This window comes from Rhinopithecus roxellana, chromosome 5, assembly GCF_007565055.1.
Source record: "Rhinopithecus roxellana isolate Shanxi Qingling chromosome 5, ASM756505v1, whole genome shotgun sequence".
Classification (NCBI taxonomy): Eukaryota; Metazoa; Chordata; class Mammalia; order Primates; family Cercopithecidae; genus Rhinopithecus; species Rhinopithecus roxellana.
In genome coordinates this window covers 31830545-31852704 of record NC_044553.1, presented here as the reverse complement: position 1 = coordinate 31852704, position 22160 = coordinate 31830545, and the positions used below count along the sequence as shown (strand labels likewise).

General features: G+C 39.8%; 1 protein-coding gene across 9 annotated transcripts in view; it reads right to left on the bottom strand.

Moving 5' to 3' along the window:
* Positions 1 to 2645: 2645 nt before the first annotated feature.
* The window catches only part of TRIM69 (tripartite motif containing 69), a 37097-nt gene continuing 17582 nt past the window's right edge, over positions 2646 to 22160 (bottom strand). For 3 of the 9 annotated variants that reach the window (XM_030930872.1, XM_030930873.1, XM_030930870.1), the window contains exons 2-7: positions 15215 to 15695; positions 14133 to 14228; positions 11734 to 11975; positions 10923 to 10945; positions 10713 to 10837; positions 2648 to 3244 (exon numbers count right to left, since the gene is read on the bottom strand). In XM_030930872.1, coding sequence (XP_030786732.1) covers positions 2703 to 3244; positions 10713 to 10837; positions 10923 to 10945; positions 11734 to 11975; positions 14133 to 14228; positions 15215 to 15593 — 1407 coding nt within the window. In that variant the 5' untranslated portion in view covers positions 15594 to 15695 and the 3' untranslated portion in view covers positions 2648 to 2702. Of the gene's footprint in view, positions 3245 to 10712; positions 10838 to 10922; positions 10946 to 11733; positions 11976 to 14132; positions 14229 to 15214; positions 15696 to 22160 lie in introns of those variants that run through there. The other 6 variants (XM_030930869.1, XM_030930871.1, XM_010385221.2 and 3 more) reach the window with 6 other exon arrangements.

Genomic DNA, 22160 nt, shown 5'->3' with positions numbered 1-22160 from the left:
TCTCCTGACCTCGTGATCCGCCCGTCTCGGCCTCCCAAAGTGCTGGGATTACAGGCTTGAGCCACCGCGCCCGGCCGAAAAAGATACTTTCACATGCATGTTTATAGCAGTACAATTCACAATTACAAAATCATGGAACCAACCCAAATGCCCATCAATCAAAGAGTGGATAAAGAAACTGTGATATGTTTATACACTGGAATATTATTCAGCCATAAAAAGGAATGAATTAACGGCATTTGCAGTGACCTCGATGAGATTGTAGACTGTTATTCTAAGTGAAGTAACTCAGGAATGGAAAACCAAACATTGTATGTCCTCACTGATATGTGCAAGCTTAGCTATGAGGATGCAAAAGCATAAGAATGATACAATGGACTTTGGGGACTTGGAGGGAAGAGTAGGAGGGGGGCGAGGGGTAAAAGACTACATATTTGTGATGCAGTGTACACTGCTCAGGTGATGGATGCACCAAAATCTCACAAATCACCACCAAAGAACTTACTCATGTAACCAAATACCGCCTATACCCCAATAACTTGTAGAAAAAAAAAAATTAGGAAAAAATAAATACATAAATAAAACATGTTGCTTTAGTTCAGTGGCTGTCTGCCCCAGCCCCACATTAGAATCGCCTGAAAGCTTTCAGAAACTAGTGGCCTGTAGCCACTGTACACTGGCATTCTAGCAGGGTTTCACTTGCTGGAGATCTTTACTTGATTGGTCTTGGCTGGAGTCCAGGCATCTAAATTTTTTTAAAGCCTCCTTCAGGAACCTAATGTGTATCCAGAGTTAAGAACCATTGCATCTTAAGAATAATATATTTCAAGCCTGGGCAACATAGCGAGACCTCGTCTCGACTAAAAATAAAAATTTAGTTGGGCCTAGTTGCCGGCACCTATAATCCTAGCTACTTGAGAGGCTGAGGTAGGAGGACCCAAGAGTCCCAGGCTGCAATGAGCTGTGTTCGTGCCACTGTACTCCAGCCTGGGTGACAGAATAAGACCTTGTCTTAAAAAATATTAATAATATATTTCAGCTGTAACTTTTTATACCTTAGAAGTGAATTTTTACTCAGATTACTTTCTATTGGCATGTCGTTCTTTTTCTTTTTATGCTGCTTTTATACCCTTTAAGACATTAAGCAAGATTCCAGGTACAAAACATGTTCTTACTATGTTCTGATTGAAGAGAATTCATAAAAAAAAAAAAAAAAGACAATTTCTTAAATGTAGTCTTAATCCTGTTATGGCTGTGTATCCAAATCGGTTGTAAATGTATGCATATTGTATATAACAAACTACATGAATATTGCCCATAGGATTTGCGTTATTTTTCACGTACACACATTTAAGTTTTTGCCCTGACCCCCCAAAAAAAACAAAAACTGTGCTAATTATAATTTTAGAGGACCAATGCTGAAGGTCCTAAAAAGTCCCCCCAAAACTGTCAGCTATCGAGAATAAAGCCCATTTAGATGAGGACTTCCAAAGAAAGGAAATAGGGACAATCAATCAAGAGTACTGCTGAGATCAATGATGTTGAGAATTTTAGACTTGGAACAAGCTCAAGGAGGAGTATATTGGAGAGAACAAGATGCAAAATACTACTTAAATTATAGGCAGGAATGATGAAAAAGGATGTAGTCAAAAGTAGATGGAGGTGGGGTGTGGTGACTCACATCTGTAATCCTAGAACTTTGGGAGATCAAGGTGGAAGGATGCTTGAGGTCAGGAATTCAAGACTAGCCTAGGCAACATAATGAGACCCCATCTTTCAGACTGCATATATATGCATGTCTCCTGCAGATAGATAAAGCAGGGAAATGGAACTGAGAAAGGAAGGGAAAGAATCACAGATTTGTTGGACTAAAATGTATCTTGAGAGAATTCAAGGCAAGATTATAAACTAGCCCAGATCATTTCCTACTTTTTTATTTAAGCCTGTGGAGCATGGTTTAAAATTATAGGACAGGCATGGTAGCTCACACCTATAATTCCAACACTTTGGAAGGCTGAGGCATGAGGATCTCTTGAGCCCAAGAGTTCCAGAAAAGCCTGGGCAACATGGTGAAACCCCATCTCTACTTGTGGTGGTGTGTACCTATAGTCCCAGCTACTCAGGGTCTGAGGTAGGAGGATTGCTTGAGCCCAGGAGGTTGAGGCTACAGTGAGCCATGATCATGCCACTGCACTCCAACCTAGGCAACACAGAAAGACTCTGTCTCAAAAAAAATAAAATAAAATAAAATTACAGCAGTACGTTCTAAAAAAAGAAATAAGATGAAAATGTATATCAAAAAATAATTAAATAGTAAGAAGAGTGAACTCCTGAAAATTCATCTGCTAAGGGTCATTATGCTGGAAAATATGACAGCATGATAATTTCTGGGCATATTTGAAAAGGGTTCCCAAACATCACAAACTCAAGTTGCAGTTTGCTCCAGTAACAGTAGCATGATGATCACTCTCATGAGAATGGCTCCTGTGTCATGAAAGACCCCAGAGAAGAATGATATCTTGAAAGGCTCCAGTGAAATCCATTTAGGATACTGAAAGAATGGAATTTGATTTGTGCATCCTCTTTTCATTATTCCGTAGTTCCCCGTAAATTGAGAAGAGAATCCAGTGAGACAGTGAGACTGGTAAAATATTTCAATACCTCTTTAATAACACTCTGAATTTGTATAATAGTATGACTCATTACTGTGGATGTAAAATGTGCATTGGTTCTTTATTCTCTCCACCATCATTAAGGCAGGGGCAGAAGTAGGGATAAAGTTTCTCTATGAAAGTGTTACTGAAGGTATAAATGTGAGTCATGGTTTTAGCATTGTAGAAGGACACCTGCCCTCCTTCATAATCCAGGTATATGCCCACTTTGTCGAGGTTGTTAGTCAGTGTCAGACTGCAAGAAGGCAAATCCAGAGCCTTTAGATCAGTTTGGTTCCTTAGTCTTAAAAGCCAGAATCCTTGCTCAGGAGTTAGAGGACAGATGCCCTTCCGAATGATGGATTCTCGGACGACTCCAACTGTCCATTTTGTCTTCTTTGCTACTTCTACTTCCCAGTACCACTTTCCAGAGGTGAAGCCTCTTGAGCCCAGCACAGCCACACTTGAGTCAAACCTCTCTGGATCATCAGGCATTACCTTCTTAATGTCACCATGCCAGACGCTGGTTTGGTTTTTGGAGAGCACCAGATTTGGGTGAGCTGTTTTAGGGTCCAGAGTTAGTGGAGATAGGCCTAGTAAGAAAATAAAAGAAAGCAGAGCATGGGAGAAAAGGGGGTAAACACAAATTCCCATAGTGAAAGATAGTGTTTCATATTCAACAGTACTTTATCTCCCCATACACAGACTCTTAGGCAAGCAATTACTTACATGCTTTTTTGTTTTGTTTTGTTTTTTGAGACAGACACTCTGTTGCCCATGCTGGAGTGCAGCAATGCGATCTCGGCTCACTGCAACCTCCACTTCCTAGGTTCAAGGAATTCTCATGCCTCAGCCCCCCAAGTAGCCAGGATTACAGGTGTGCACCACCACACCTGGCTAACCTTTGTAATTTTTTAGTAGAGATAGGGTTTCGCCGTGTTGGCTAGACTGGCCTCGAACTCCTGGCCTCAAGTAACCCACCTGCCTCGGCCTCCCAAAGCACTGAGATTACAGACATGAGCCACCGCACTTGGCCACTTACATGCTTTTTATTGTTTGGGTATCCATGTTACTATAATCTAGACATTTTTATATTTAGTGTAAAAATCCGGGTTCACTCTGAAGTAATTTATGCTCTACTAAAGGAAACAATACAAATAATATAAACCTGTACTAATAAATATAAGAAAACACAAATGCCAAAGGGGTAAACATTAGGTAAGGATGTTCTAGAAAAGCTTTCTGAGGAAGGTAAGTATTCGGTTGTGATATTATGCGATGTATTTAGGATGTTTTGAATAAACAGAGGGAAAGAAATAAACAGATTAAAAATAGTCCTTTGTGTGGAAGAGAACACAAGAGGTTGCCTGTTAGACACAGGCAAGAGTGAACTAACTGGTACAGAGTTTAGAGGACAATAGTGAGAGGTTTATGTTTGTTTAACAGATGATGAGATTTTTGAGATCTGGAGTGGTTTATATCATTGCTACTCATAACGTGGTCCACATACCATGTGGTTAACAGTCTGGGACAAAGATAGATAGAAATTAAGAGTAAACTTTTAGAAACCTTCATAATAAATTGACAGTAATTGTATGTCAGTTGAATCTAATAATTACAAAATTGGGCTTGTACTTTGTAATCTTTCCTTTTTTAATTTTACTTTTTCAAGTAATTTATATTGTATTCTACAAAACTATCAGTCCATGACAGATTGAGACTTCTTAAATTGGCCCTTCATCACAGATAATTTTACAAGCGTTGATTTAGACAATTCAAAGGGCAGCAGCATAAAAAAGAATACGCTAAATGGAGATTGAAAGCTGACCAGTAAGAGGATGATTCAAATTCCAGATGTGAGATCATTGGACCTTGGCATGAAATTTGATAAAGAAGACATAATATCTATGTGTGTTCATACCATGGACACAGATACATATATGTATGCATTCATGCATTTGTTGTTATTGGATTTATTTATCCTTGGAAGCAAAATCAATCTAGTTTTTTTTTTTCTCTCTCTCTCTCTTTTTATTTATTTTTTATTTTTTGAGATAGAGTCTTGCTGTGTTCCCCAGGCTGGAGTGCAGTTGCACAACCTCGGCTCACTGCAACCTCCACCTCCTGGATTTAAGCAATTCTCCTGCTTCAGCCTCCCGAGTAGCTAGGATTACAGGCATGCACCACCACGCTCAGGTGATTTTTTTGTAATTTTAGTAGAGACTAAAATTTAGGATTTCACCACGTTGGCCAGGCTAGTCATGAACTCTAGTCTAACTCTATCTTCTCAGAAAAATCTGAGTCTTTTCCATCATCCCAAGGACTTCTCTTTCCAACAAGAGGCTTTGAAGAATTAAGAATCTTAAATTTTTCCATATAGGCTAAATCCCTATCTGCTTACATATCCCCATTCACTTTGGGTTGTTAATCTTTCTGATGTGAGGACTAGGTTTTCTTTGGAGGTGTCATAAAGACTTTTTAGCAACCTTTTGGAATCCCAGTCTACTCTCTTTGCTAAGCCTCTGACACGCCTCTAGCTAGTTCAGCCTGCATTGGCTCTGAAGATTCCTATGAGTCAGCTGTTTGTCCTCTCTTTCCTTCTCTTGCTGTATTCGTATAACAAAAAGTTCTGTCAGTTCCACCTTCAAAATATATCTTGTGCCCAAACACTTCTGACTACTTCCAGAAATATCACTGGCCTGGAACCACTGCAATAGCTTTTTACTCTTCTGTTTCCCCTCTTGCCCATCTGCACCCTATTCTATACATATCATAAATGAGATCATGCCATTTTCCTGCTCAACATACTTGTATGTTTACCACCACATCTGAGATAAAATCCAGAGTCCTTACAGAGGAAAAAAGAGCCACATGATTTACCTACCTCTCTACTTCATCTCCTACCACACTCTCCCTCATTTACTTTGATTCATCCACCCTTGCCTTTTGGCAGTTCCTTGAACATAATGAAGTTCATTCCTCCTGCAGGGTCCTTACAGTTTCTCCCCTTGTCCTAGAATGCTTTTTCCCCATATTGTTCACTCCACATTGTTTGGGCATTTGTTCATGCAAATATTTTAAATTGAATAATTCCCTGAGCTAGAATAGGCAGACTACAACCAACAGGTCAAATCTGGCCCACTGCCTACTTTGTAAGTAAAGTTTTATTGGAGTACATTTATGACCATTCATTTATATGTTGTCTGTAGCTTCTTTTTCACTACAAGAGCAGAGTTAAGTAGCTTCAACAAAGACCATACACCTGCAAAGCCTAAAATATTTACTCTTCAAACCTTTACAAAAAAAGTGCCAGCTCCTGCTCTAAAGTAACAGCCTAATTTATAAGCCTGGCAGAAAAGGAGAATATATGGATCTACAAAATAAGCAAAGACTTAGAAATAAAAGGTATGGAATATATTTTACAAAGGTCTGACCACAGTTACCATAGAAAAACAATTTCCCACTCTGTATAGAGGGAGAGTATATGGATAAATAATACATTATTAACAAACAGTCATATATTAAATAAATCTTATTTGGTTTTCTTGATGTAAAATTATACCAAAAATTTAAAAATCAGTTAGCACTTTAAAAGATTGCTAGAAGTGAAGTTTGGCTTTACAGAGCAAAGTATACAGGAAGAAAAACTCTGTATCATATACCAAGGCAGCTACAGTTTGCTGAGCAGAGTAACACAGAGGAGGGAACTTCACAGAAACTTTCGAACATTTACAAAGGGATTCTCTCAAGGCTGTGGCTGAGTACTGATCTGCACGTGCATGTAGTGAAACTCGTCAAGGCCAGAGAAAGAACCTCCAGAAACCAGTAGACCGAACAATTTCTGCAGCTCACACAAGGCTGGGAATAATTTTCAATCTTGCCAACCAGAATGGAAAAATGTCATAACATGGCAACATCAGGTAGAGTAATCAGAAGGGTATATTACTTTAGAAAATGGACTAAGCGCTAGATTAAAGACTGTTCTTGAACCACTCTAACAAGGCTTTATTTAAGCCTCAAAAGGAACAAATGATTTCATACAATGTTAACTGCATGCCAGAGTTAAATTCAATAGAATGTAACTGAAAGAACTACAACAAAATCCAGCAAATATAAAATTCACCAATATGAATTCGTCAGTATGAACAATATGAAATTCATTGTATTTGGCATCCAGTAAAAAATTATCAATCAGAAGAGACAAATCTCCAGGCAGCAAAATTTCAAATAATTTACATTAACCCTCAGGGAGAGGGAGCATAACTACCCACTCCTTAAGCGTAGGCTGTGCACAATGACTGCCTTCCAAAGCATGCAAGTGTAGAAGGAGGATAAAAGAGTACAGTAGAGAAACCTGACAGACACTTTCTCAGCCAGGTGATGAAAGTCAACATCAGTAGTCATAAATCATGTTGACAGAATGAACACTTAATATGACGTGATGACAATGGCACTTTAATGCTACTGTCTTCCTCTCCCAACTCATAACCCAAATTTTATGAGGAAAACATCAAACAAATTGCAATAGTGCAGCATCCTTACAAAATATATGACCAGTATTCCTCAAAACTGTCTAAGTCATAAAAAATAAGGCAAGTTTGAGAAACTGTCACAGCCAAGGGGAGCCTAAAGAAAATGACAACTTAGTGTAATGTGCATCTTAGATGGGAACCTGAAACAGAAAAATGACTTAGGTAAAAACTAAGAAAATCTAAAGGAACTGTGGATTTTAGTTAATAATGTATCAATTTTGGTTCATTAGTTGTTAAAAATGTTAAATCTAAGATGTTAATAATAAGGAAAACTGAGGATGGGGCATATAAAAAACTCTATACTATCTTCTCAGTTTTTCTGTAAAATTAAAAAATCTAAAAGTGTCCAAAAAATAAAGCCCATTAAAAAGAAAAAGATGGGCCGGGCGCGGTGGCTCAAGCCTGTAATCCCAGCACTTTGGGAGGCCGAGACGGGCGGATCACGAGGTCAGGAGATCGAGACCATCCTGGCTAACACGGTGAAACCCCGTCTCTACTAAAAAATACAAAAAATTAGCCGGGCGAGATGGCGGGCGCCTGTAGTCCCAGCTACTCCGGAGGCTGAGGCAGGAGAATGGCGTGAACCCGGGAGGCGGAGCTTGTAGTGAGCTGAGATCCGGCCACTGCACTCCAGCCTGGGCGACAGAGCGAGACTCCGTCTCAAAAAAAAAAAAAAAAAAAGAAAAAGAAAAAGATGGCCGGGCGCGGTGGCTCAAGCCTGTAATCTCAGCACTTTGGGAGGCCGAGACGGGCGGATCACGAGGTCAGGAGATTGAGACCATCCTGGCTAACCCGGTGAAACCCCGTTTCTACTAAAAAGTACAAAAAAACTAGCCGGGAGAGGTGGCGGGTACCTGTAGTCCCAGCTACTCGGGAGGCTGAAGCAGGAGAACGGCGTGAACCCGGGAGGCGGAGCTTGCAGTGAGCTAAGATAGTGCCACTGCACAGGGATAAAGATGAACATTTTATAATTTTAGTGAGATTGAGTCATCAAAAGATAATAACAATCTTAAGAGTGTATTCACCTAAATAATAGAGCTACAAAATACATGCAGCATCTTGAGGATTTTTATGACCAGTCAGCGACTCACTTGGTAAATTGGACTGTATTAAAATTTAAAATGCTTGTTCTTTGGAAGACCCTGTTAGAAAATGAAAAAGCGGCCAGGCGCGGTGGCTCAAGCCTGTAATCCCAGCACTTTGGGAGGCCGAGGCGGGTGGATCATGAGGTCAGGAGATCGAGACCATCCTGGCTAATATGGTGAAACCACATCTCTACTAAAAATGCAAAAAAATTATCCGGGCGTGGTGACGGGCACCTGTAGTCCCAGCTATTCAGGAGGAGGCTGAGGCAGAAGAATGGCGTGAACCTGGGAGGCGGAGCTTGCAATGAGCCGAGATCAAACCACACTCAAGCCTGGGTGACAGAGCGAGACTCTATCTCAAAAGAAAAACTAAAAGGCAAGCCATGGAGAGAAAATATTTAAGAAATATATATCTGATAAAGGATTTGTATCCTTTACAACTTAATAATAAAACAATTTAATAAAAATATAGACAAAAGATTGAACACAACCAAAAAAATATGCGAATGGCAAGGAAGCACGTGAAAAGACGCTCAGCAAGATTGCTCATTAGGGATATGCAGCTGGGCACCACAGCTCATGCCTGTAATTCCAACACTTTGGGAGGCTGAGGTGGATGGATCACTTGAGGCCAGGAGTTCAAGATCAGCCTGACCAACATGGCAAAACCTCGTCTCTACTAAAAATACAAAAATTAGCTAGCCATGGCAGTGCACGCCTGTAATTCCAGCTACTCGTTAGTCTGAGGCACAAGAATCACTTGAACCTCGGAGGCAGAGGTTGCAGTGAGCTGAGATGTACCACTGTACTCTAGCCCGGGCATCAGAGTGAGACTCTGTCCCACCCTCCCACCAAAAAAAGAGATACTACCATACATTCAATAAAATGGTTTAAATTAAAAAGATTGACAATATCAAGTTTTGGAAAGGATATAGAGAAATGAATTTTCATTAATTGCAGGATGGATAAAACTACCATGGACTACCCCATGTCCATCAATTGGTAAATGAATAAGTAAACTGAATGAATAATCATGATTATTGTTACATGGAACAACATAAGTGCTCAAAAAGCATTATGCGGCTGGGTGTGGTGGCTCACACCTGTAATCCCAGCACTTTGGGAGGCCAAAGTGGGCAGATCACAAGGTCAGGAGATCGAGACCATCCTGGCTAACACGGTGAAACCCCATCTCTACTGAAAATACAAAAAATTAGCCAGGTGTGGTGGCGGGCGCCTGTAATCCCTGCTACTTGGGAGCCTGAGGCAGGAGAATGGTGTGAACCTGGGAGGCGGAGCTTGGAGTGAACCGAGAAGGCGCCACTGCACTCCAGCCTGGGCAACGGAGTGAGACTCCATCTCAAAAAAAAAATTAAATAAATAAATAAAATTAAAAACAAAAAAAAGTGCTAAGTGAAAAAAAACAGACACAAAACACTAATGTATGCTATCACTTAGATAAAAATTTAGAAAAAAACACATTTAAAGTGAAATAAAACATGTCAGTGAATGTTACAGGTAGAGAGTAGAAGGAAGAAATTGATTGCAAAGAGGCATGTAGGAACTTTTGGGAGTGATAAAAATCTTCCATATTTTGATTATGGCGATCTTTACCTAAGTGTATGTATACATCAGAACTCATCAAATTGTGCCCTTAAAATTGGTTAATTTTACTCTATGTTAACTATATCTCAGTATAGTTGATTTTTTTCAATGTCAATTACCTGGAAAAATTTGTGATTTTTCATTAAATCAAGGATTTGTGATTTCTCATTAAATCAATAACCATAAACAATAATAATAATGAGTCTATGAATTCTATAAAAACTCTGTTTAGAATTTTATTTCTATAAAGATTTTTATTTAGAACTTTATTTGATGTTCTTGAAATGCCATGTGTGTTATTTTGTCTTGCTCAGTCCTTTGGTATCTGCAGGAACACAAAAACTTAGTGTCCTTCTTAGGTAGGTTTATTTAAATTATTGGTTTTCTTCTGAAGCACTGAAGATCTAAATAATCTTCTAAAATGTTCTACACTATGAACATCAAGTACAAGAGAAACTATAAAGACCCAGTGTACATACAAAGAGTATGTACAGAAACCTCCTCCTCCTTCAGAGCGGAGAAGCCCCTGGGATTCATATAGCTGATTTAGCAAAACAAGATAAAATTTTGGCTGTGGCCACATTTCATAAAACAGTCAAAATCATAGGCTAACGAGTAATCCTGATATCAAACTCATATCTATTTACGAGCACAAAGCCATAAATTCTTAGGTCATGGCACTAGAAGAAATTCAGTCGTACCAACTAGCCTCCTTTTGGCCAAACTGTACCCCTTCCCTATCCCAGATTATAAAAACCTAATTAGGGCCACAGAAGAGGTCCCACAGATTAAACATAGATTAGGAGCCTCAAGAACCCATAGTTACTACCCACTGATACCTGGACAGAGAGTGTCCTGCATTTCCCTCCATACCATGTACTGGATAGGACCTTTGTACTGGCCCGGGTTCAGCTTTCTGGAAATAAGCTCTCTGGTTGCCAGCACCCTCATTCCTTGCTCCAAGCTGCAGGGGACATAAATCATTTATCCTTAGACATCCTCCAGAGACTCAGGGAATGATATTAAGAGTGCCATAGGGAAACACTTACCTATCTAAGAGAGTTGTGATGTCCTAGAAGAAAGGAGAAAGAGAGACATCAGATGCCTGTTCATCAACTCCCAACATTTCTCTGGTGATACCAGCCACCACCAGAATTTGTGCAGATGGTCCCCAACTCACCTCTACCAACTTCTTTCATCCTTCATACACTTTTTCTAATCTTCATCCCTTATCCTAACCCAGGTTAAACTGATCTTTTGCTCTTTCTAGAGTTCCCTTCTACAGGGAGCAAGACAGAAGCCAGTAAGACAATACTTAAGGTTAAGCTATCTTTACCTATACTTTCAAATAGTCTCAGAAGGAAAACACAGTAGGTATCCCAGTCCCAAGGCCACTTTTCCTTACTGTAGCTAATTAAACTTCTGAGTGCTGAGATGGTAACCAATGCCTCTTTAGAGGTGAAGCTTAAGAAAGCAAAGGTTAGAAAACAGCTTTTCAGACAGGTCAACTTATGATTACTGAGAGCCAAAGATACAACTCATGCTGCAAATTTTTTATTTTTGAGAAATAAAGCATCAAGCTCTTTATGGAAAAATATTAAACCATTAATATATACTATTAATAATGGAATTTAAAAATCTTATTTCCTAACAGGATGAAAGTAAAGCTTTCTGCTGTGCATATAGCTGAAGTAGCCTCTTCCTTTTCTTCCAGAGAATCTTAAAAGCACTACTTAACTGTTTTGTTTTTGTTTTGTTTTGTTTTCCCTGGATGTGAAAAGCCACTTCTGCATTCTTTCCAAACCTCTTCCCCCCTCTAGGTAGGAAGGTACCCATAATCATATTGGTGTGGATTCTCACTTTGAGAAAGTCGAAGGAGTTCTGTTGTTCCATCTTTGCCTGAATGCTCACCAACATATCCTTGGCTAAGAGACATTGCTCCTGAAGCTGGCTCAGATTCAGCTCCATCTCCTCATTCAAGGCTTTCCCCTCTTCCCGGAGCTCAGTTAAAATGTCCTTTTCTTTGCTGTGCAGGAACTGATGCAGCTTTAGAAACTCCATGGACACGTGTTGCTGCAGATGTAGCTTGTTTTCCTGGAAACCTCCATGATTATCACCATAGTTATTACAAAGACTAGTGCTTGGGGATGGAGACCCACACCACCAACACACACACTTGGGAAATACCATCACAGAAAAATGTATACAAATGGCTACTGAATATCAAATTCAACCATACTAAAATGAGTCCTTTGGGAGACTTACTCCTTTTCCAACTAATTTAGTAGTTCAGGATGAAATAGGCAAAAGTGACCTCTAGTTTCCTATTGCGGTACTGAGATGGTAACCAATGCCATATTAAATGAGACTGTGGAGTTAATCAAACATTCTAGAATGAATGATAATCCCCCCCTAGATTGGTAAACCAAAAGCTGCCATGTGGTACTTTTAGACTGGGGGTATTGGGAGGCTGGAAGAACTGTCCTTATCCAAAAATCAGAACTTGGGGAATGCCACTGTTACACTTGCAGCTTTTTCCTTGGGTGAACTCAACATCCTCACAGGTAAACTATTTGACATCCTGGCTTCTCAGTTCCTCATTCTCCTCATGTCTAGTGATTTCTGCATTTATTGATTCATTCCTGTAGTCTCACCTAGGATTTTATCACCCCCAGCAATTGCGTCATCTCCAAAATAATTTTTTATGCACCAGGCCCACTCAGATACTCCTATTGCAACAATTATTGGATCTCATTGAAACCACCTATTCACCGATCCCTCAATTTCTATTCAGGAATTTCTACCTTCATGTCCTCTCTTATCTAGCTTGGATTCCATGGTCCATAATTATTATTGCACCCTTAAGATAGTCTTGGCTGGGCACAGTGGCTCATACCTGTAATTACAACACTTATGGAGGCCAAGCTGGGAGGATTGCTTAGAACAGGAGTTCAAGACTGGGCAACATAGTGAGACCCAGTCTCTCCAAAAATAAAATAATTAGCCAGGTGTGGCAAACTAGTCCCAGATACTCAGGAGGCTGAGGTGGGAAGATTTCTTGAGCCCAAGAGTTTGAGGTTGCAGTAAGCCCATATCCACCTCTTCAATGTCATCTTGCTTAGCATGTTACAGCTTTATTGGCCTTTTCTCTGTTTAACATAGCAGCTAACTTTCTGTCTCAGGACTTTTCCATATGCTGTTTTCTAGTCCTAGAACATTCTTCTCCAGGCCATCTCCTTCATATTCCCACTCACCCAGTTCACTTGGGTGAGTTACTTATCCTTCAATTCTCAATTTTTAATAAGTGACTTCTTCAGAAAACACAACTCCCCCAGTCTAGATTATGTTCTCCATTTATATGCTATCATCATACCCTATACTTTCATTTATAGTACTTATCACAGTTGTTATTTTATTATTACTGTTGGGACTATTTAATTAACAGCTGTCTCCCATCCCCAATATCTAGTATTATGACCCACTCAATAAATATTTGTTAAATGAATGAATGAATGCTCACACTAATAGGAACTTTTACAACAGGAACAAGATTTTCTGGAGACACCATTACTTCCATATATCCATCTTCTTTCCCTGAGTCTACATATTTTTTCTTCCAGATGCCAAATACCTGACAATGCTCTTCTCCATAGAATAATGAATAAAGAAACAGAACGTCCAATTTAGCACCCCCAGCCTAGGGGCTGCTTTCCCAGATCTCTAGCCATTGATGTTGTCCTAGAGTGTCTATGAAGTTGAAAGTGAAGACAATAGCTTTATTTAGTTTGGAGGACGCTAAGAAAGATCAAATTAGATGGAAAAAGCTTACAACCTTGGAGACCTAGTCCAGAGGTGTCTGGTTATAAACTCAAAGGAAATAAAGGTATTTCTTTGGACATAGCAATCTTTAGTGATTGCTTTTTTTTTTTTATAAATTCCTTTTTTTTTTTTTTTTTTTTTGCCGTAGATAAAGCCAAAGACCAGACACATTTTAATCCCACAACAGTCACCTGGTGACTGAACCATCAAAAAGATCAGCATATTAGAGGAAAGGTTAATCTGCTCTGTTGATCAGCTATTAGGAACCTACTACACCACCATATTTCTTTCCACCCTACAGTCTCAGTTTTCCAATTCTATAGCCTAGGTACCATTTAGTGTGTTGATAATATATGTTAGGCACCTTTGTACCCATAGCTGAAGTTACATGGAGGGTGTGTTCCAGTTCTATCTCATAACCCCTCTTTCTTGCTCCTCACCTTGTGAGCAGCAATAGCTTCCTTCTGCGTGTTCCTCAGGGACTGAAGCTCCTTCAGAGTTGTCTCCAGTTGACCCTGTTGGATGGCAAGCTCCTCCTGGGAATATCAAATAGAATTAACCCAGACTGACTCGGGAGATGAACGACCATAAACAACACCTTCCCCAAGGCCCCAGTGTGCAAGAAAAAAGCAAGCTCTTGCTGCAAAAATCTTCCCCTTCCCTTGTATCATAGTTCTTGTCTCATTCAAGAATTGTGAAAAAAAAAAAAAAGAAAAAAAAGGCCAGGTGTGGCAGCTCACATCTGTAATCTCAGCACTTTGGGAGACTGAGATGGGAGGATCACTTGGGTCTAGGAGTTTGAGACCAGCCTGAGCAACATAGTGAGACCCCATCTCAAAAAAAAAAAAAAAAAGAATTACAGCTTAAAACTTAGTTTTTCTCTCTTAGTAGCTAGCTACAGGGGTTTGAAGAAAGGAATAGAACTCTACACATTTTCCACTCTAGTTATATACTATTCTCGGAATCTATTATTTTACTTGTGTTGTTCTCACTTGGAACACTTGTTTCTTCCTTCTGCCCTTCCAAATCCAAATGATTTCCCAATTCAAGTCCTTTCCCTTTCTTTCACTATATGTCCCCTGACAATTTCATCTTTCTCTAATCATTTCAGAAATTCTAAACCCTTAAGAATTACAAATGTGACAAAATTTAACTTTTAATAGTAGACTATCTTACATTGCTTCTGTTGTTTTCTTCATTTTAAACTTAACCAATTTTTGAATTTTTTAATAACGAGCAATATCTTATATATCCATATTCTACACAGTGTTTAGCAGAGTGCTACCATGGCAGAGTTTAGGTACAGATTTAAATTGAGGGAGTAAGCTAGGGCTCCTCCACTGTTCCTTTCCTATAAGCAGCAACTCTAGAAAAAGAACTTTGCAAGATACGTTGTACTTTCTGAGCAGTCTGGGTTTTCTAATCATCATTTGAATAAAGGGATGGGGTTGGAAGAAAGAAGAAGCCCTATAAAATATTTTTCCTAGGTTTTCTAAGGGATTGTTCAAGGCCCAGGGCTTACCCACCGTGAAGAAATGGACAGCATCAGAGATTTGCAGGAACTCCTCAGACTGCCCCACAGACAACCGAGCATCCTTGCATTGAAAGCAGATCAGTTTCCCATCTGGTTTACTGAACAGTTTCAGGTTCTCTCCATGCTCTGGGCACTGTGGATGGCCCTTGAGTAGGGGTAACTTCTTAATCTTCTCTACCAACTTGTCCAGTACAAGGTTGAATGTACAGTTGCTATACTGACATAGCATCTTACAGTCAGGACAGAATGTTTCCTTTGCTTGCAGCCTCCAGAAGTCTTGGATACAGGCTTGACAGAAGTTGTGGCCACAGCTTAGCATCAGTGGGTCATGGAACCAATCGTTGCACAGTGGGCAGTGTAGCTCCATAGTAATATCTTGTATCACCACTTTAGAAGGTAGGTGGGCGATTGAATCGTTCGTTTCAACATAGTTGCCTGGATCGATGTTGGAGGAGGGGTTGGAGGATACCTTTAGAAAAGAACAGCTAAAATCAGTTTATCTTTCTTTTTGCCCATTTTAACACTCCAGGATGATGGGCTCCATTCCTAAAGGAGCTGAAAATTGGTACAACTAAAGTAAAAGCACATAATCTGCCCTTTGAAAGTGAACCAGTAAATTGAGTGTTTTCTGACATTATAGCATATGATGCTATTTAAACTTTAATGAAGAATCAAAGCAGAGGAAGAAACAGTACTAAATCAAAGAAATGTACTTTGTTGTACATCTCTCTCTTTACCCACTTTCCCCATGTATCTGTTGAAAGTTTTATTTTCAACTTCTGCTCTACTAGTTATTACCTTTATTTTATTTTTGTTTTCTAGAAATTATGTATGGAGAATTGGAAAATCAATCAGATTCCTCAGTCAGTAGTATTATATCATCAACCATCCAGGGTCCTCTTCACTCCTTTTTAAAAAACACATTTCAGGCCGGGCATGGTGGCTCAAGCCTGTAATCCTAGCACTTTGGAGGCCAAGGTGGGCAGATCATGAGGTCAGGAGATCGAGATCATCCTGGCTAATACAGGTGAAACCTCGTCTTTACTAAAAATATAAAAAATTAGCCGGGCATGGTGGCAGGCGCCTATAGTCCCAGCTACTCAGGAGGCGAGGCAGGAGAATGGCATGAACCCAGAGGCGGAGCTTGCAGTGAGCCGAGATTGTGCCACTGCGCTCCAGCCTGGGCAACAGAGCAAGACTCCGTCTCAAAAAAAACTACACACATTTCAGAAATATAAATACAGAAGCTGGCGCAGTGACTCACACCTGTAGTCCTAGCTACTCGGGAAAGGAAACTAGGAAGTACCTCAAAGTCATATAAATAAATAGAGACCAGTGAAAAAGTAGCTACATAGGTAAAGTCCAATAATGCAGTTTTTGGTTTCTGACTCCTCTTTTTCCCCTATTCAATTTAAAAGACAAACGCACAAAACAGTAGTTATGTATGTTAATGGATATGTAATGTATAAAGAGATAATTTGTGATAATAACAAAAAGGAGAGAACAGAGCTGAAAAGGAGCAGAGTTTTTATAGTAAAATCTTTTGCTTTGTACTATTAAAACTAAGTTGGCATTAATTCACCCTTGATCGTTATAAAGTTGACTAATTATAACCCTCAGGTAACTACTAAAGAAAAAACTACTAAGCAATATAAAGAAAACGAAAAGAGAAAGGAATCAAAATGTTACGCTAGAAAAAATCAATTAATCACAAAAAAGGGAAGTAATGAAGGAATTTAGAAACAAAAAAGCACATATAGAAAATAAATAACAAAATGGCATAGGTAAGTCTTTCCTTATCAGTAATTACTTTAGATGAAATAGATTAACTTCTGATTGAAAGGCAGAGATTAGGAAAATGGATAAAAATAATATGAACCAACTATAGGCTATCTACAGGAGACTCACCTTAGAACCAAATACACAAGCAAGTTGAAAGTAAAAAGTTGGAAAGATAATCCATACAAATATTTACCCAAAAAAGATGGAGTAGCTCTACTAATATAAGGTAAAATAGACTTTAAGGTAAAAATTGTTAAACTTGTTACAACAATACAAAGAAGGACATTATCAAGGATATGATAAATGGGTTAATCCATCAAGAAGATAAAACAATTATAAACATATACACACCCAACGACAGAGCCTCAAAATATGTGAAGCAAAAAGAGACAGATCTGAAGATGGAAATAGTTCTACAATGATACCTGTAAATTCCAATACCCCACAGTTTCAATAATGGACAGAACAACAAGATAGAAGATCAGTAAGGAAACAGAAGAATTGAACAACACTGTAAGCCAACTAGACCTAATAGACATATAAAGAACACTTCATCCAACAACAACAGAATACACATTTTTCTTCAGTGTACATGGAACATTCTCCAGGATAGACCATATGCTAGGTCAGAAAACAAGTCTCAATACATTTTTAAAAGATGAAAACCAGCCAGGCACAGTGGCTCATGCCTGTAATCCCAAAACTTTGGGAGGCCAAGGTAGGTGGATTGCTTGAGCTCGAGAGTTCGAGACCAGCCTGGGCAACATGATGATACCCTATCTCTCCAAAAAAAAAGTACAAAAATTAGCTGGTCATGGTGACACATGCCTGTAGTCCCAGCTACTCAGGAGGCTGAGGTGAGAGGATTGCTTGAGCCCAGGAGGTCGAGACTGCAGTGAGCCAAGGTTGTGCCACTGTACTCCAGCCTGGGTGACAGAGCAAGACCTTGCCTCAGAAAAAAAAAAAAAAAAAAAGATTAAAATCATACAAAATATCTCTTACTACAATGGAATGAAACTAAAAATCAATAACAGAAGGAAAACTGGAAAATTCATAAATATGTGAAAATTAAACAACATACTCTTAACCAATTGGTCAAAGAAGAAATTACAAGTAATATTAGAAAATACTTTGAGATGAGTAAAAACAAAAATGCAGGCTGTGCACAGTGGCTCACACTTCTAATCCCAGCACTTTGGGAGGCTGAGGCAGGCCAATCACTTGTGCTCAGGACCTTGAGACCAGCCTGGGCAAACTAGTGAAACCCTGCCTCTACCAAAAATACAAAAAGAAAAAAAATTATCTGGGCATAATGGAACATGTCCGTGGTTCCAGCTACTGGGGAGGCTGAGGTAGGAGGATCACTTGAACCCAGGAAGTGGAGGTTGCAGTGAGTCAAGATCACACCTACGCACTCCAGCATAGGTAACAAAACAAGACCCTGTCTCAAAAACAAACAAAAATCACAGCATGCCAAAACTTATGGGATACAGTGAAAACAGTGCTAACAAGGAAAGTTATAGCTATAAACACCTACATTAAAAAAGAAAGACCACAAATCAATAACCAAAATTTTCCCTAAAACTAGAAAGAGAGGTACAAGCCAAACCAAAGCTAGCAGAAGGAAAGAATAAAGAATAGAGGCAGAGCATGGTGGCTCATGCCTGTAATCCCAGCACTTTGGGAGGCCAAAGCAGAAGGATCACTTGAACCCAGGAGTTTGAGACCAACCTGGGCAACACAGTAAGACATCATCTCTACTAAAAATTATAAATAATAATTTTTTAAAAGGCCAGGTGTGGTGGCTCAGGCCTGTAATCTCAGCACTTTGGGAGGCCGAGGTGGGCAGATCACCTGAGGTCAGGAGTTCAAGACCAGCCTGGCCAACATAGTGAAATCCCATCTCTACTAAAAATACAAAAATTAGCCGGGCGTGGTGGCGAGTGCCTGTAATCCCAGCTACTCAGGAGGCTGAAGCAGGAGAATCACTTGAACCTGGGAGGGGGAGGTTGCAGTGAGCTGAGATCATGCCATTGCACTCCAGTCTGGGTGACAGAGCAAGACTCCATCTCAAAAAAAAAAAAAAAAAAAAAAAAAAAGCCAGGTGTGGTGCATCCACCTGTAACCCCAGATATTTGGGAGACTGAGGTGAGAGAATCACTTGGGCCCCGGAGGTCAAGGCTGCAGTGGGCCATGATTGTGCCACTGCACTGTAGCCTGGGCAACAGAGTGAGGCCCTGTCTCAAAAAAAAAAAAAAAAAAAAAAAAGGCAAAAGAAAAGAAACAAAAGAATAGAAAAACAACAGAGAAAAATTAATGAAATAGGCCGGGCGCGGTGGCTCAAGCCTGTAATCCCAGCACTTTGGGAGGCCGAGACGGGCGGATCACGAGGTCAGGAGATCGAGACCATCCTGGCTAACATGGTGAAACCCCGTCTCTACTAAAAATACACACAAAAAAAACTAGCCGGGCGTGCTGGCGGGCGCCTGTAGTCCCAGCTACTCGGGAGGCTGAGGCAGGAGAATGGCGGGAACCCGGGAGGCGGAGCTTGCAGTGAGCTGAGATCTGGCCACTGCACTCCAGCCTGGGCAACAGAGCGAGACTCCGTCTCAAAAAAAAAAAAAAAAAAAAAAAAAAATTAATGAAATAAAAATGCGATTCTTTGGAGGGAAAATCCACAAAATTTAGAAACCGTTAAGTAGACTGATAAAGAAAAAAAGATTTAAATCACTAAAATCAGAAATGAAAGCGGGTAAATTAGTACAGATCTTACAGAAATAAAAAAGGATTATAAGAAACTATGAACAATTGTATGCCAACAAATGAGCAACCCAGATGAAATGGAAAAATTTCCAGAAACACATCAACTACCAAAACTGACTCAAGAAGAAATAGGAAATCTGAACAGACCTATACCAAGTAAAGAGAGTAGATCAGTAATCAAAATCCTTACAACGAAGAAAAGCCCAGGACCAGATGGTTTCACTGGTAATCCTACCGACTATTTAAAGAATTAATACCAATCTTTCTCAAACTCTTCCAAAAAAACAGGAGGGAACACTTCCTAATTCATTCTGTGAGGCTAGCTTATCTTGGTCCTAAAGACCGATAAAGACATCACACAAAACAAACAATTTTTAGTTTTATTTTTGCAAAAGAGTGAAAAGACAACTTACAGAATGGGAGAAAATATTTGCAAATCCTGTACCAGATAAAGTCTGGTATCCAAAATAAAGAACTCTTAGAACTCAGTAGCAGAAAGATAAACAACCCAATTTTTAAAATGGACAAAGGACTTGAATAGACAATTATCCAAAGAAGATAAACAAATGACCGACAAGCACATGGGAAGATACTTAGTATTACTAGTCATTACTAAAATTCAAATCGAAGCCACAATGAAATACCACTTCATACTCACTAATATTACTATAATTTTTAAATGGAAAATAAGTATTGGTGATACAGAGAAATGGACTCTTGTACATCGTTAATTGAGAATATAAATTGGTGCAGCCACTGTGGAAATGAGTTTGGCAGTTCCTCAAAAAGTTAAACAAAAAATTACCATAAGACCTACCAATTCCACTTCTAGGAATATACCCAAAAGAACTGAAAACAGATATTCAAACAAAAACTTGTACATAAATGTTAATAGCAGCACCATTCACAATAGGCACAGGTGGAAGCAATCCAAATGCACATTAACTAATGAATGGAAAAGTGTGCCATACTCATACAATGGAAGATTATTCAGTCAGAAAAGGGAATAAAGTACTCATACATGCTACAACATGGATGAACCTCAAAAACATTATGCTAAGTGACAAAACCCAGATACAAAAGGTCACATATTATACAATTCTATTTATAGGAAATATACAGAACAGGTAAGTCTATAGAAACAGCAGATTATTGGTTGCCAGGGCTGGAGAGAAGGAGATATGGGGAGTGACGGTTCATATCACTGGAAGTGACTGGGCATGGGGTTTCCTTTTGGGAGGACAAAAATGTTTTGAAACTAGATAGAGGTGATTATTATACACCATGGTGAACGCACTAAATGCCACTGAATTGTACATTTTAAAATATTAACTTTATGTTGTATGAATTTTACCTCAATTTTGGAAAAAATGGAAGGTATAGGCCGAGCACAATGGCTCACGCCTGTAATCCCAGCACTTTGGGAGGCCAAGGCAGGTGGATCGCTTGAGCCCAGGAATTTGAGACCAGCCTGAGCAACATGGTGAAACCCTGTCTCTACCAAAACAAAAAACAAAAAAACAAAGCTGGGCGTGGTGGTGCGTGCCTGGAATCCCAGCTACTCAGGAGACTGGCTGAGGCTAGAGAATTGCTTGAACCTGGGCTGTTGAGGCTTCAGTGAGCCTAGATCATGCCACTGCACTCTAGCCTGGGTGACAAAGTAAGACCCTGTCTCAAAAAATTAATAATAATAAATTGAAGCCATTTGACTTTTTTTTTTTTTTTTTTTTTTTTTTTTGAGACAAAGTCTCACTGTTTCGCCTAGGCTGGAGTGTAATGGCACGCTCTCTGCTCACTGCAACCTCTGCCTCCCAGGTTCAAGCGAGTCTTCTGTCTCAGCCTCCCAAGCAGCTGGGATTACAGGCATGTGCCACCATACCTGGCTAATTTTTTGTATTTTTAATAGAGACGGGGTTTCACCATGTTGGCCAGGCTGGTCTCGAACTCCTGACCTCAAGTGATCCACCCACCTTGGCCTCCCAAAGTGCTGGGATGACAGGTATGAGCCACCACGCCCGGCCCAGAGCCAGAATTTTTACATTGAATAATCCAGGGTGGGCTACTATTTGATGAATAGCCACCAGAAGTGACTTCAATCTCAGTGCCTAAAGGTCTAATGGTGTAAATAAACATTCAGTGATGCCAGCTGTGTTTCTATGCTCATACTTCCCGGGGCATAGAAATGAATAACATGGGCCGGGCGCGGTGGCTCAAGCCTGTAATCCCAGCACTTTGGGAGGCCGAGGCGGGCGGATGACGAGGTCAGGAGATTGAGACCATCCTGGCTAACACGGTGAAACCCCGTCTCTACTAAAAAATACAAAAAAAAAACTAGCCGGGCTTGGTGGCGGGCGCCTGTAGTCCCAGCTACTCGGGAGGCTGAGGCAGG